Source organism: Aspergillus japonicus (assembly GCF_003184785.1).
Source record: "Aspergillus japonicus CBS 114.51 unplaced genomic scaffold BO86scaffold_7, whole genome shotgun sequence".
Lineage (NCBI taxonomy): Eukaryota > Fungi > Ascomycota > Eurotiomycetes > Eurotiales > Aspergillaceae > Aspergillus > Aspergillus japonicus.
In genome coordinates, this window is record NW_020291644.1 from 877,929 (window position 1) to 892,027 (window position 14,099).

The following is a 14,099-nucleotide window of genomic DNA, read 5'->3' on the forward strand; positions in this document are numbered from 1 at the left end:
TTTTGAGAGCTGAAGACTTACGTAGTGGAACCCTCGGCGGAGTACGTACTTTTCCGTCGACAGATTTCTGATTTCTTGTTCCCCGCATCAGGTGACGGAGCCACCTCGGAGACACCGCCTTCTTTGTTAAGTGCCACTCAATGCTTGAAATGACAATGACAATAACCACCGATCATAGATGGACTTCCACTGTTCTCCAGACTACTAAACACATACTCTGTGCTATGTAAAATACGCTGCAACTCCTATCCGTACTCCGGGCGGGGATCGCCAAACAACAACCCTCATTTGGGTAAATCGGCAGTTTAGTAGGTGTACGGGGTACTACAGCACAGTACCCAACTTCTTATGCATTGTGACAAGAATCATTGAACCAGCAAAGTTCACATGTCATCTTCCTGTGCAGGTCGTACCCGAGAGTTGAGTCCAGAAAGTACAATGTCTCTCCGACAAAGTGTTGTCCGGTTGTCTTGCAAATGTTCAACAAGCCTCTGACACAAGCACCAGGCGTGTCAAGCATAAGAAGATAATGCATCTGTTGTACTATCAGGTCGCAGACCTTGCAATTGAGCTGACGTAGTAATTGATACTTACAGGACAGGGCGCTCTAGGTGCTTGACAATAACTACCTGTAGGTAATGAGCACTTCAGCTTCATCATGCTATGTCAACGAATCAACATCTGATTGAAAGGAGACAAAGAAGTACCAGCAACCTTGAATATGCCGAATTCTCCCCCTCCCTCGGGTAAGACCGATTGAGTTCAATGTGCAGGCCACCTTCACCCCCCCCCACCCCTTCCTTCCCTTTTGTCACAAGCTATGAGATCAGCTCGCGTGGCGATATGGCAATCCCTGGCACGTGGCGGGCAACGGGCTGGTTCTGGCTTTAATCTATTATGGTGCTGATGGAGGGCCGCCTCATGCTCTGATTCCCTCTTATCGCTGTTCTTAGATCGTCGTGGATCTCGATAACCACCCAGCCCGCAGAGAGACAAAAGCACTCTGTTTTCCCCTCTAGGCGACCCCGATCAATGAATAACCAGGCACAACTAATCCAGTTTGTTCCTCCATGTGTTTTGCAAAAATCAATTACCTTCAAGGTTCCTTTTGTGCGAAGCAATCAGGGAGGCCAGGGCAACTGGTGATCGCAGTGTTCAACCAAACCGATCGTCATGAATTGTTCCTACTCTAGGATTAAAGGCCGGTGATATGACAATCCGCTCCAGCCCGTAGTATGAGTAACTTACTCCAGTAGTGGTCTACCTAAGTTATGTTCAAACAGCAGAGAACCCCTGGCTGATGATCAAGCTGCTATCCGTCTGATGTCTCATATCACTTACCCGAGCCGACCGTCACGGAGAGTCTGACATGGTGTGGCGTGCTGCATAACCGGGTTCTTAAGGAAAGAAGAAAAAAAAAAGAAAAGAAAAGAAAACCCAGAGTATATACTGTACTGCTAAGGTTCAATACAGCTGTGCAAAGGCTGTGTGTTACCATAGGGCAAATAAAAAAAGGTTGACCACTGACTGGGCTAGACCCGAGTCCGGACATGGCTACCTAAATCCACCCCGGGTTGTCGCTTGTAAGTTGAGTTGTAAGTTAACCAGGGGCATGAGTATGAATTGAATTGCAGTGCCAACATGGACAACAGGGTATGAGGAGAGAAAAGAGAAGGGAAGGGAAAAAGTGAAACTTCAGATAGACATGGTTAGAGCTAAAATTCCTTTGTGAATTCTCGACCTTTATAGAATTCGTGGCCATTGGCATTTTATTTGAGTATACATCTATTTCTCCAAGGTTTTTTTTTTTTTCAATTTCCATCTTTTTATTACATAGAGTCGAAAAAAATACCGCTCCTCCTGCGGTCGACCCACTGACATCTCCCCCCAAATCCACCCCCCAAATCCTTGAACAAACGCTCAACGCATGTGCGCACGTACACACCTCACCTCACCTACGCCGCCTACCTCCGGTTTCCTGCTTACTACCTCTACTTTACCCTTTCCCCCTTCTCTTCTTTTTTCTTTTATAACATCCTTCTCTCTCGCGCTTTCTTACACACATACTCTATCTCTCTCTCTTCGTCCAATTCTGATTCCCCTATTCCTCATCATTCCTCCGGTGGAAGAACAGACAATAGTGGCGCGTCGCCCCTTTCCGACTGTGACCCCTTAAGAGGTATGCATACTTGCGCAAGCCCTATCTAGTCCGTCCGAGTTTCTTTTAGCGTGGGTGCCAGTGCTAGATGTTATCCCCAGTGTCTTGTTAATCTTCATGTGAAAGGAGAGATCGCATTGGCCTCTTTAGTATTATAGCATTCTCTACCCTCATGTCCCTCCCTATGTATCACTGCAGTGGGCCCATCAATTGCTAATCGTGTTTAATTCAACCCACGTCTAGTCACATTAACCTCATTGCGCAACTTCCAGCAGCGGAAGTACACTCAATTTTCAACTCCCCGCCCGTTCCCTAAGGATTCTCTCGATCCAGCTATGGCCAGACACACATCGCTCGACTCCGAAAGACCAATCATGGCTCAATCTGTAAGCTTGTTACTCCCGGAAACCGGTGCTTGGATTTTGACCGGGGGTTTTAGAACCGGACGTCGAAGAGATTCTCGACTGTGAGCGGGAGTCCCTCGGTTGCGTCATCGGATCTCTCGAGTCTGCCCAGTGGAGATCCCCGACTGGCCGACTTTCACCATCTGCGGGACGGTTTGGAGCGATTGGAGAACAAGCCCCTGCTGAAGCAGCGCTTTGTTCCTACCCCCGAGAAGAGCGACAACCTCAGCAAATTGGCGCTAGGAGCGAAAGTTGAGCGCGCCCTGGACCGAAGAATGACAGGCCAGGATGCCATCATGCGCGAGCCCACTTTGAATGAGAAGGCCGTGGTCGACTCGACTGCGTCCCCTTGATATGATCCCTCAATGCCTTTTTTTGAGATGTCGACTGGTTACCGTGCATGACTCTTATGGTTTTTTTGTGATCAGAATCCTCGCGCCCTGGGACTCAAAGTCACTTCTTCCCTCAGCCTATCGGTATCTCCTGCGACGGAATCCTTTGAAACGCGTCTGATAATTATCACTTTCTGGATGAGAAGCCTGTCCAATATCTGTTTTCATACCCCTGCCTCGAGCCAGCTGTTCTGTTTCTGCAACTTCAATGCCTCTTGTGGCTGTCACTACATATTCCGTGAATCTACTTGTTCGTTATATCTGACCCCGTTGAAAGTTTCTTTGCAATACTCGATGTTATATTAGAAACGTGGTGCTTGTGTTTCTTCAGGTGTATACCCGGGCGAACAGATCACTGCCATACGGGCACTTGCCTTTAAGATGGGGATCGAAGTGGTGGTCAATTATCATTGGTCGTACGGCTGCTCTCAGCGAGGCCAAGACACGTAGATACGCCTGGCAATACCATCTCCCTTATGGAACTTTTCTGTTTTTGCCTTCCAATCCAAACGATCCTACCTGTCAATTGAACGGCCCATGACGTTTGGTGAGTAGCAAGAGCGCAGGATTGTTCCTCCCGACATTGGGATTCGCACTTGCAACACCTGAGATACTTAGATGGACCTGAGTGCCACTGATTCCCGACCCCACGGAGTATATCATCCCTAATCCGAAACCAATCCGAAGATGTAAAGTTATCGTTCGTGACTATTTCTTGCCTCGGGTGTCAACTGGCCTTGATTCGACAGGCGGTGAGCATACTGCCGAGCGGGCTTTTCTGGGTTCGACGACGCTCCCAGCAGGCCTTTTCCATCCACTAACTTACCAACCAACCTCTTATATTCACCACTTCCTCAAACCATCTCCGTCAACCACTTACAGCTTGCTCCTCACTCAAATCTCTCTTGCTTCTCAAATTCTTGCAGCCTTTTGACGCCTACGTTCTCGCCCTGATATTCTTTCTTATCCATCTCTTCCTCAGGCTTTCCTTCGTACCGCACTTTGACTAATTCCGAATCGCACAAGACTTCCTCCTCTATTTCACACCTCGACGACCTCGACGCGCTAACATCTTGAACATAATTGTTCCTTTTCTGTCCTTCTTGTCTAGCTTGTTGCATGCCTAGTGAGCAGCTCCCCCGTTTTTAACATTGCACGTTCATGAATTCCTTTTTTATGTGCTGCTGTTTCTTTCCTGTCGTCCCTCATCTGACGACATATCTCCAAAGTCGGGTGATTATTAACAAAGAGCTTCATAGACGGGTGAAAAAGCGTCTTCTCGATAGAGCTCCACCGCCACTAGTTTCTTTCTGTCACATAAAGCTCGGTTCTCATCGCCCATATACCTTGAGCTCTTGCGATTTACGCCTCCTCGTCTCGCACCTTCATTTTCTCAATCCTAAATTTTGATTCAACACACAATGGCCGACACGACCCAGGCTCCTTTGAACGGCTACCCTGCGCAACATGCTTACCCCGATTCCTACAACCACACCCATGCCAATGTGAATAGCGCTGCCAGCTTCCAGCCTGCGCAGTCTACTACTCCCTCGAACGCGCCCTCGACCGAGCAGAAGAATGGCATTGCCAAGGATGAGGTTGGTTGGTACTTTGTCGAGCAGTACTATACCAACATGAGCCGTAGTCCGGAGAAGCTCCAGTTCTTCTATTCCAAACGCTCTCAATTTGTCTTCGGAACGGAGGCGGAGAGCGTCCCAGTTGCAGTGGGTCAGAAGGTAGGTGCACCTCAATTGAGCGAGTCATCGCATCAGCGCTATCGGGAAAAAGCAATTGCTGACGATAGATGTATCTCCAGGCTATCAATGAAAAGATCAAGCAGCTGGACTTCCAAGACTGCAAAGTCCGTGTTCTGAACGTTGATTCGCAGGCCTCGTTCGACAATATCCTCGTCTCCGTCATTGGCGAAATCTCCAACAAATTGGAGCCTTCGCGCAAGTTCGTGCAGAGTTTCGTTCTGGCCGAGCAGCCTAATGGATACTATGTCCTCAACGACATCTTCCGGTACCTGGTTGATGTTGAAGAGGAGCTGGAGACCGAAGAGGCTGCCCCCGCTGCTGCTCCCATCGCTCCAGCTGAAGAGCCTGCTGCTGAAGAGCCCGCCCAGCCTGAGGCTGAGCCTGAGGCTGTCCCTGCCCCGGCTGCGGAGGAGCCCCAGGCTGAGGAGACCCAGGTCGACAACGAGACAGCTGCTGCTCAGGTTGATCAGAAGCTTGAGCAAGCCGAGCAGAATGTCGAGGAAGTACCCGCTGAGCAGTCGGTTCCCAAGATCAATGGCGCTGAGGTTCAGGAGGCCCCAGTTGAGGCTGCTCCCGAGGCATCTGAGCCCCCCGCCGCTGCTGAAGCGCCCAAGGTTGAGGAACCCACGACCCCCGAGCCCACTCCTGCTCCTGAGCCGAAGGAGGCCCCTGCCCCCGCTAAGGAGAGCGCACCCGCGGCCAAGGCTCTTCCCAAGACTTGGGCCAACATCGCCTCCAAGTCCGGCGCCGCTGTGCCCGTGGTTCCCGCCATTCCTGTCGCTCCAGTGAAGCCTGCGGCTGCCCCTGCCCCTGCTCCTGCAGTTGCTTCTGCCAGCTCGTCCCAAGCCGCGGCCCCAGCTCCCGCCCCAGCTCCGGCTCCGATTCCCGCTGCCGAGTCCACTCCCAGCCAGCCCTCCTCTAACGATGGAGCCGGTTGGCAAACCGCTGGTCACGACCACAAGAAGTCCCAGTCTCGCGCGGCCGATGAGCAGAATGTTCTCGCTTACATCAAGAACGTCACTGAGAAGGTCGATGCCAGCTTGCTCAAGCAGACTCTTTCTCGCTTTGGCAAGCTCAAGCACTTCGATGTGAGCCGCCAAAAGGTATGCATCTACCCCCGACCAGTCCTATATTTTCCTGTGATTATCGACGCTAACCTGCTCTGTCCTCTATGTAGAACTGCGCCTTTGTTGAATTCGGCGATGCGGCCGCCTACAACGCCGCTGTTGCTGCCAACCCCCACCAGATCGGAACCGAGCAGATTTACGTTGAGGAGCGCCGTGCTCGCACTAATGCCTATGGTGGTAACGGTAGCTACGCTGGTCGCGGTGGCGCTGGACGTGGTCGTGGAGACCGTGTCGGCAGCCAGGGTCGCGGCGGCTTCCAGCGTGATGGTCGCGGAGGCTTTGCTCCTCGTGGCCGTGGCGGCAATGTCAATGCCAAGGGTCGCAACCAAACCCAGACTGCTTGAAGCTGCAGCTACGTCCTGACGAACAAAGAAACCAAAAAAACAGAAAAAGAAAAGCAAAAAAAATACCACTTCTTCAAAGTCTCAACTACCTCCACGAATCCAGGTTTCTTGCCTGAGGAATGACGGAAAGTTTTTCAGTGAGGTCAAAACTGTCCATGGCTTTCCCCTTCTCTCCTGTATCTCTTCAATCTCTTCATCTGGTCATCAATGATTTTTTTCTAGCCCTTCCATCCTGGTTTCAGACCATTCTATGTTTTTAGATGCTCACGGCGATCCAGGACATGTATTACTTCCCCCCCTCCTCCTTTCCCATTTACTGAATAATGACATGTGTTATGTGGCCCTGCTCTGGCACGATGCATATTAGCGGTTGGAAAAGTTGTCTTATCATTTCCTAACTGGGCAGTTCTTGGTCGTCATTATGTGACTCTGGTTTTTTACTGATTTATTGTGTTGTCATGACCTTTGTGAATGTGTCCTACCTCTCCAGCATAGCGAGCTTATTGCCCGTCATGATATGGTCTACGTTTTCATCTTCTTGCCCTAGACGGTGTCCCGAAATGTGTCTCCTCCCTTGCCGACAATGAGTTGTAGGTAATTGCTATGGTGAGTGCCGTGGCTTGAAGTAGGACGGGTAAGCTTTTTTAGAGTGAACCATGGGTGAGACCCGGTTCTTGGATTTGAAAGGGTTTGCTCTACGACAATGCCGTGCCACAGGTGGTGCACAGAATCATGGTGGTCAGGACATGGAAGTGCAGTTACATAACATCAGTTTTGGTATGTTCCCATGGCCAATTGAAGGAAAAGAAAGACCTAGGAATTAGCCATGGATGATTCCAAACAATGACCTTGAATTATTCACGAAAAGGGTCTAGTGAACAAGAGGCAAAAAGGCGGCGGCGGCGGTGGCGCGGCGGGCAAGGCAAAAAGGCTCATTGACTAATCTCAACATGAAGGAGCGAAAGAGGCGACTAGGTATGAGTAACTAGACTCACGTACTAGCCAGTATGTATGTTGGGACAAGACGGGTGATTGACTACTATAGAGTAGTACTAGTTAGTTTACTCATAGTCATAGGGGTGGAAAACAGAGAACAGAACACCAGAACACAGACTGGATGGTCCACGGTGGAGAGGAGCGGAACGTTCTAGATTGACCGCCTCAGCTCTCAGGCAACCATCTGAGTCATCATTCGGCTGCACGTACTGTAGCCAGCAACATGGCAAGTACTGTACGTAGGAGTAAACACACAGATGAGTATGTACAATTACTACATACATTCATGTACTGAGTACATTGACACCAAACACAAGAAGAGAATCGAACCGTCTAGATCGGTCATTCAGGAACACAATCTGAAGTGTGACAATGTGTGGAACAGACTGGAAGATCCTGGGGAAATCAAAGAGCGCCCAGAGACTACTGGAAAGACCGCTGGTCCGCTGCAGACCACTGTAGAACTCCATAGAATAGAATCGAGCCAAATTTCTGTGTCCCGCCGCCGCAAGCATAAGGTGCCCGCTGTCCGCCTTGAAAACTGCCAACCATCTTTTCTCCCTCCCACCCCCCCTCCACCTTCTCCTCTCAAGCTTGCCATTTTTTTCTCTCTATACCTCCCTCTCTCCCCCTTACAACCTACCTATCTTCCCATCTCTCTCTTCTTTAATTCTGTTAGTTAGAAATAACTTTTGTGATACCTCTCCACCTTCGTACTACGTTTTCTTGTGAGTATATTCATCTTCCTTCCACGCCTCACCATCACTCGCGGAAGTGACGAACTAACACCCTCTACCACTAGAATCTCATCCGTTTTCTCTCCCTACCATCATCATGTCTGCCGAAACCTTTGAGTTCCAGGCTGAGATCTCTCAGCTCTTGTCGCTGATCATCAACACTGTCTACTCCAACAAGGAGATCTTCCTCCGTGAATTGATCTCCAACGCCTCCGATGCTTTGGACAAGATCCGCTATGAGTCCCTGTCGGATCCCTCCAAGCTCGACTCGGGCAAGGATCTCCGCATCGACATCATCCCCAACAAGGAGGCCAAGACCTTGACCATCCGCGATACCGGTATTGGTATGACCAAGGCTGTAAGTTCTAGCCCATCAGTCACCCACCTCCTCTGAAGTAACACTCAGCTAACCAGTCCATTCTAGGACTTGATCAACAACCTTGGTACCATCGCTCGCTCCGGTACCAAGCAGTTCATGGAAGCCCTCTCCGCTGGTGCTGATATCTCCATGATCGGTCAGTTCGGTGTCGGTTTCTACTCTGCTTACCTGGTTGCCGACCGCGTCACTGTCATCTCTAAGAACAACGATGACGAGCAGTACATCTGGGAGTCCGCTGCCGGCGGTACCTTCACTCTCACTCAGGATACCGAGGGTGAGCAGCTTGGCCGTGGTACCAAGATCATCCTCCACCTGAAGGATGAGCAGACCGACTACCTCAACGAGAGCCGCATCAAGGAGGTTGTCCGCAAGCACTCCGAGTTCATCTCCTACCCTATCTACCTCCACGTCTTGAAGGAGACCGAGAAGGAGGTCCCCGATGAGGAGGCCGAATCCAAGGAGGAGGAGGAGGGTGACGAGAAGAAGCCCAAGATCGAGGAGGTCGATGACGAGGAGGAAGAGAAGAAGGAGAAGAAGACCAAGACCGTCAAGGAGAGCAAGATTGAGGAGGAGGAGCTTAACAAGACCAAGCCCATCTGGACTCGCAACCCCGCCGATATCACTCAGGAGGAGTATGCTGCTTTCTACAAGTCCCTCTCCAACGACTGGGAGGACCACCTTGCTGTCAAGCACTTCTCCGTCGAGGGTCAGCTTGAGTTCCGTGCCATCCTCTACGTTCCCAAGCGTGCTCCCTTCGACCTTTTCGAGACCAAGAAGACCAAGAACAACATCAAGCTCTACGTTCGCCGTGTCTTCATCACCGATGATGCTACTGACCTCATCCCCGAGTGGCTCAGCTTCGTCAAGGGTGTTGTCGACTCCGAGGATCTTCCTCTCAACCTGTCCCGTGAGACTCTCCAGCAGAACAAGATCATGAAGGTCATCAAGAAGAACATTGTCAAGAAGACCCTCGAGCTCTTCACTGAGATCGCTGAGGACCGTGAGCAGTTCGACAAGTTCTACTCTGCTTTCAGCAAGAACATCAAGCTCGGTATCCACGAGGATGCTCAGAACCGTCAGACTCTCGCTAAGCTCCTCCGTTACCAGTCCACTAAGTCTGGTGATGAGTCCACCTCCCTTGCCGACTACGTTACTCGCATGCCCGAGCACCAGAAGCAGATTTACTACATCACCGGCGAGTCCATCAAGGCCGTTGCCAAGTCTCCCTTCTTGGACAGCCTCAAGCAGAAGAACTTCGAGGTTCTCTTCCTGGTTGATCCCATTGACGAGTACGCCTTCACTCAGCTGAAGGAGTTCGACGGCAAGAAGCTCGTCGACATCACCAAGGACTTCGAGCTTGAGGAGACCGAGGAGGAGAAGGCCGAGCGTGAGAAGGAGGAGAAGGAGTACGAGTCTCTTGCCAAGAGCCTCAAGAACATCCTCGGCGACAAGGTCGAGAAGGTTGTCGTCTCCCACAAGCTCGTTGGTGCTCCCTGCGCTATCCGTACCGGTCAGTTCGGTTGGTCCGCCAACATGGAGCGTATCATGAAGGCCCAGGCTCTCCGTGACACCTCCATGAGCTCTTACATGTCCTCTAAGAAGACCTTCGAGATCTCTCCCAAGTCCTCCATCGTCAAGGAGCTCAAGAAGAAGGTCGAGACCGATGGTGAGAGCGACCGCACCGTCAAGTCCATCACTCAACTGCTCTTCGAGACCTCCCTCCTTGTGTCCGGTTTCACCATTGAGGAGCCCGCCAGCTTCGCTGAGCGCATTCACAAGCTCGTCTCCCTCGGTCTGAACATCGATGAGGACGCCGAGGTCACCGAGGAGAAGGCTACCGAGGAGGCTGCCCCTGCCGCCGCCGCCGCCGAGTCGTCCATGGAGGAGGTCGACTAAATCTCGCGCGCAAAGCTTGACTCCTTCACGAAGCTCACATGCGTTTGATGACCCTTACTAGTTCCAGCAGTATTAGCCTCAGGGATCTATATGTTAATCACTGAACCAATATTGCATTCTAATAGGAACGGCAAAGGATCTTCCTTTGTTCATTCTCTTCGTTTATTACCCCACCTCCCTGATTCACCATGTGAATTCCTTATGGCGTTTTGAGCGTTTCTTTCTTCACTTCAGCTTATCAAATCAAAATATGTCTGGTCTGATCAAATCACCTACACTACTTGTTCATTCTGGCGCAGAGATCCTCAGATCGGTAGATTCATATTGGAGAAATAAAAGTTTCTCTTGTGTCATGATGTCTCTCGTAGCCTTCTTGTTCTTCTGTAGCCCGGCGGTATGATGGTTCATACGGCCGTTATGTAATTTAAGGAAGGGCCTAGCTTTTATGGTACATGGTGCTTGGGCCGAAAGTCGAAGGCATTGAGATTCCCAAGTAACCTAGCCAGGTGATTTTCTTTCCATACAGCTTCACCACCTAGAAGAGATTAAGAGATCGTTCGGAGAATCTAGCCATGTCACGTCATACCGATGCTCTCCTGCGCGATGGTCAGAGCTTACTTCAAACCTAAAAGTCTATACACCGACCGGCATAGGTTGTTTATTCTTGCAGCCTGAAGAGTTCGGATATGATTCTGATATGTATGCAATGGTCAGGTAACTGATCACTTTTCTCTATTAAGCTATATTGTAGCTGAAATAACTCGAGAGTTGGGTGTGTTCCTCTAATTACTTCCTTTATACCTAGTGAACGGCCAGGCGGTCACTTGGATGCTATCGGTGATTTGAGGTCTCAGGGTAGGCTTCTGGGACGTGTTTCTTGATGTTCTTGGTGGTTGGGTTGATTGGTGGAACTAGCTACGTTCCCGCACGTAAACAAGTGGGAAAAGGCCTTTGGAATCACGTGGCCGGATTAGCGACGCTGACAGATGCCTTGTACGTACTACTCCAGAGAATATATATTTTTCTTCAGTCACATGGGTTCCAATCACAAAAATACTATTTAGATATGAGGGGGGTTGAGAGTAGATGATGCGATAGGTTGCCCGAAGCCGGGTGGGTGCATGAACATCCTACGGAGTTATATATCTGGATGGATTGACAGGTCATCAAGGGGCATGAAATTCGGTGTCGAGCGAGAGAGAGGTGGGGTACGGTGCAGTGAATAAACATATGTGGGAGCAAACTGATAACGCAGGCCGACAACCGTGAACGCCGAAGACAATGTGAGGTGAAAGGTACTGGGTAATAGAGGGGTATGAAGGCAGCATGCTTCTGGAAGATCACGATAATCTGGAGAGGTCTAGAGTGAAGATAAAGCCAGTGATTTGGAGGGATGATGGGGAATGAGTTATGAGGGCGGGGCTCGTTCATCAGTATGGACTGAGAGGCTGAAGTGCAAGGTACAGCATCCTTAGTTGCTGGTATTATACCAGTCCAGGTGCCATTCGCACAGGTTGCGCGAGGGAAACCCACAGGCCTTAGCTAAACAGAACGCGAGCCCGCCAATTACCCCGAAGCTCCCTACAACCTGGACGACGGTCCACCCACGTTGCCTGAGGTCTTCGTACCATCGAACGAGGCCTAGCGGGTCTTGGGGGCTGAGGCGAGCGACCTGATACTCCAAGTTGTGTCCATTAGCAGTGCGGAGGACTACTCCACCGCCACTAGCTTTCTCAGTAGGCCTATGGAGGCCGCAGAAGCCTGGGGTTTGTGTGATTGGAATCAATGATCCCTCAACGACACACTCCCCGATACGTTCCGTGAGCCAGATGGCGCGTTCGCTCCGGGCCATCGCGGCGTATCTGTCTCGTTCGTTTTGTAGGCTTTGCTGCAAATCCGAGGCCCACTTGGCCAGCTGCACACGAGCCAAGCGCTCCTCCTGACGGGTATGGTCGGCGAGCCGAGCCATAGTGTAAGTGGGAGAGCCACGGTGAACACCGTGTGCGAGTGTAAGAGCGCTCAGAGGGAGATGACACTCCTCCTCCTGCTGCTGCTGCTCCTGCGAAGGTCTTTCCTGCTGTTGAAGAGCTAGCTTCTTTGCAGCCGAATGCCGCATCCAGGCAACGTTCTCCCTATCAAAGATCCGCCGAACCAGCAACATGAGTTCCGAGGGTACCAGAGGTTGAACATAGTCTGGGCTCATGAGGGTGCTGGCATCCATTACATCGTCGTTGCTGGCTTTGGCGGAAGATACCGCGAAAGGCAGGTGACCATTAATGTCTTCCGTGTCTGTGCTGGAATCGCCTAGACGAAAAGGCTTGATGGACAATCTCTGAGCGTGCTTCAGGAATGAAGACTTCAAAGCAAAGATATTCTCGTCGTTCAAAAGATCTGCTTTGGCTATGAGGGGTATGACATTGGTCCAATCACAGAGCCTCTGGATGCACTCCATATCCACAGGGAGGGTTTCTAAGAAAGTGTTGGCTGATATCACGACCGTTGAAGACCTGGAAAAAGTTCGAACTACTCACCTTTAGAGATGAGGTAAAGAACAGCATCCACCTGAGTCCCACCGTTCCCAGCAAGTAAATTCTGGAAATCATGATTCAGGGCATCGACAGCGGTGGTTGCTCGAGAAAGTTGCTGGCGGATATATTGTATGACCGAATCAGTCTGCTCCAATCGACCCACAGACGTGGCTGAAGTATCTACAAAGCAAATGTTGCGCTCCAGAACAACATCGCCTGTACTTCTCCTTCGCCGGAGCACGCGCGAGTCCTCCAAATCCGACCACCACGACGGATAGGGCTTGGTACTAGCGTATATTTCCGTAGTGACGACTTGTGGAAATCTGGAGTTGTGTGATGTCCGAGAAGATGTAATAGAAGGCCGTGATATCCGAGTAGGGGAGGCCGAGGTAACATCGTCCATGTGTACAATGTCATCGCAGGCCTGAACTATAGACTGGATGAGAGATGACTTTCCCAATCCTTGTGACCTTTATATCAGCATCCCGTTCTCGGTAGCAGCATTGACGGTTCCCAGCCTACCAGATGCACCTGCGACCAAAACCTTCAATCGACCTAGAGCCTTCCCACGATCTGTGAAGGGTTTCCGACTGGGCATCTTGATGCTTGGCATGATTAGTTGGGAGGTGTTGTCAGAAACAGGATAATGCGCTATGCGATAGTCATCATCATCATCATCTTCTTCTTCTTCTTCTTCTTCTTCTTCTTCTGCTTCTTCTCCGGAAGCCACGGCTTGACTACTTAAATCGTCGGTGATTGAAATGTCATCAAGATGGCGCATGGAATGATTAGAGATGGATCGGGGACTACTTGGCAGGGATGAGTGGTCATCCGGGTTATCGAAAGTCAAAGGAGTCAGCGGCCGCGAGGAAAGTCCCTCAGGAGAAGGCCGAGAGGGTTTTATTGAGCTGGTAGTAAGCATATCTGATGGCTTCAAGGTCGACCTGCGACGGATTGTCTGGCGGGCTTCACGCTCCTCTTCCTCATCCTGGAACAGAGGCTGATGAGTGCGGGTGACAGACTCCTCCATGTCAGGCTGAGGGTTGCAGGACGTATTCGACAGAATGTCTCTTGAGATATCCACTTCCTCCAGACTATGTACCCCGTATAAACATAAACTCTCCGCGGGACGTTCAATTTCGTCGGGGGGAAGCTCCCCATCGTGATCGGTAGTATGAGTGCTGCTGCGGGCTAGGAAAAAGGTAGCGGGGGCGGCACTGCGGGGATCGGTCCACTGCTGTTCAAGCGAGGCTTTGCGGGAGCGCGGTACCCCAAGGTCCGGCACCGGTGGCCTCATCATGGGCAAAGCAATAGTTGTGAATCACCAGATAAGAAGAGTGAATGTCCAAGTAGAACATATACCCATACCGTGGTGGTGTGG

General features: G+C 50.8%; 4 protein-coding genes across 4 annotated transcripts; 3 read left to right on the forward strand and 1 right to left on the reverse strand.

Moving 5' to 3' along the window:
- Positions 1-2,493: 2,493 nt before the first annotated feature.
- On the forward strand, positions 2,494-2,915 carry BO86DRAFT_416581 (uncharacterized protein; the record flags this gene model as incomplete). Its single annotated transcript, XM_025674979.1, has 2 exons — positions 2,494-2,544; positions 2,598-2,915. 2 exons carry the CDS (start codon positions 2,494-2,496, stop codon positions 2,913-2,915), a joined length of 369 nt encoding a protein of 122 aa, XP_025531053.1.
- A 1,460-nt stretch (positions 2,916-4,375) lies between these two features.
- On the forward strand, positions 4,376-6,182 carry BO86DRAFT_396783 (NTF2 and RRM domain protein; the record flags this gene model as incomplete). Its single annotated transcript, XM_025673429.1, has 3 exons — positions 4,376-4,690; positions 4,771-5,814; positions 5,889-6,182. The coding sequence occupies 3 exons, from the start codon at positions 4,376-4,378 to the stop codon at positions 6,180-6,182; spliced, it is 1,653 nt and encodes a 550-aa protein (XP_025531054.1).
- Positions 6,183-7,738: 1,556 nt separating this feature from the next.
- On the forward strand, positions 7,739-10,542 carry hsp90 (chaperone Hsp90). Its single transcript, XM_025668787.1, has 3 exons — positions 7,739-7,906; positions 7,981-8,273; positions 8,340-10,542. The coding sequence occupies exons 2-3, from the start codon at positions 8,013-8,015 to the stop codon at positions 10,188-10,190; spliced, it is 2,112 nt and encodes a 703-aa protein (XP_025531055.1). The 5' UTR covers positions 7,739-7,906; positions 7,981-8,012; the 3' UTR covers positions 10,191-10,542.
- Positions 10,543-11,231: 689 nt separating this feature from the next.
- On the reverse strand, positions 11,232-14,099 carry BO86DRAFT_356082 (uncharacterized protein). The gene is made up of 3 exons (XM_025669650.1): positions 13,241-14,099; positions 12,722-13,180; positions 11,232-12,659 (listed from the first exon to the last, which is right to left on the reverse strand). The coding sequence occupies exons 1-3, from the start codon at positions 14,016-14,018 to the stop codon at positions 11,662-11,664; spliced, it is 2,235 nt and encodes a 744-aa protein (XP_025531056.1). The 5' UTR covers positions 14,019-14,099; the 3' UTR covers positions 11,232-11,661.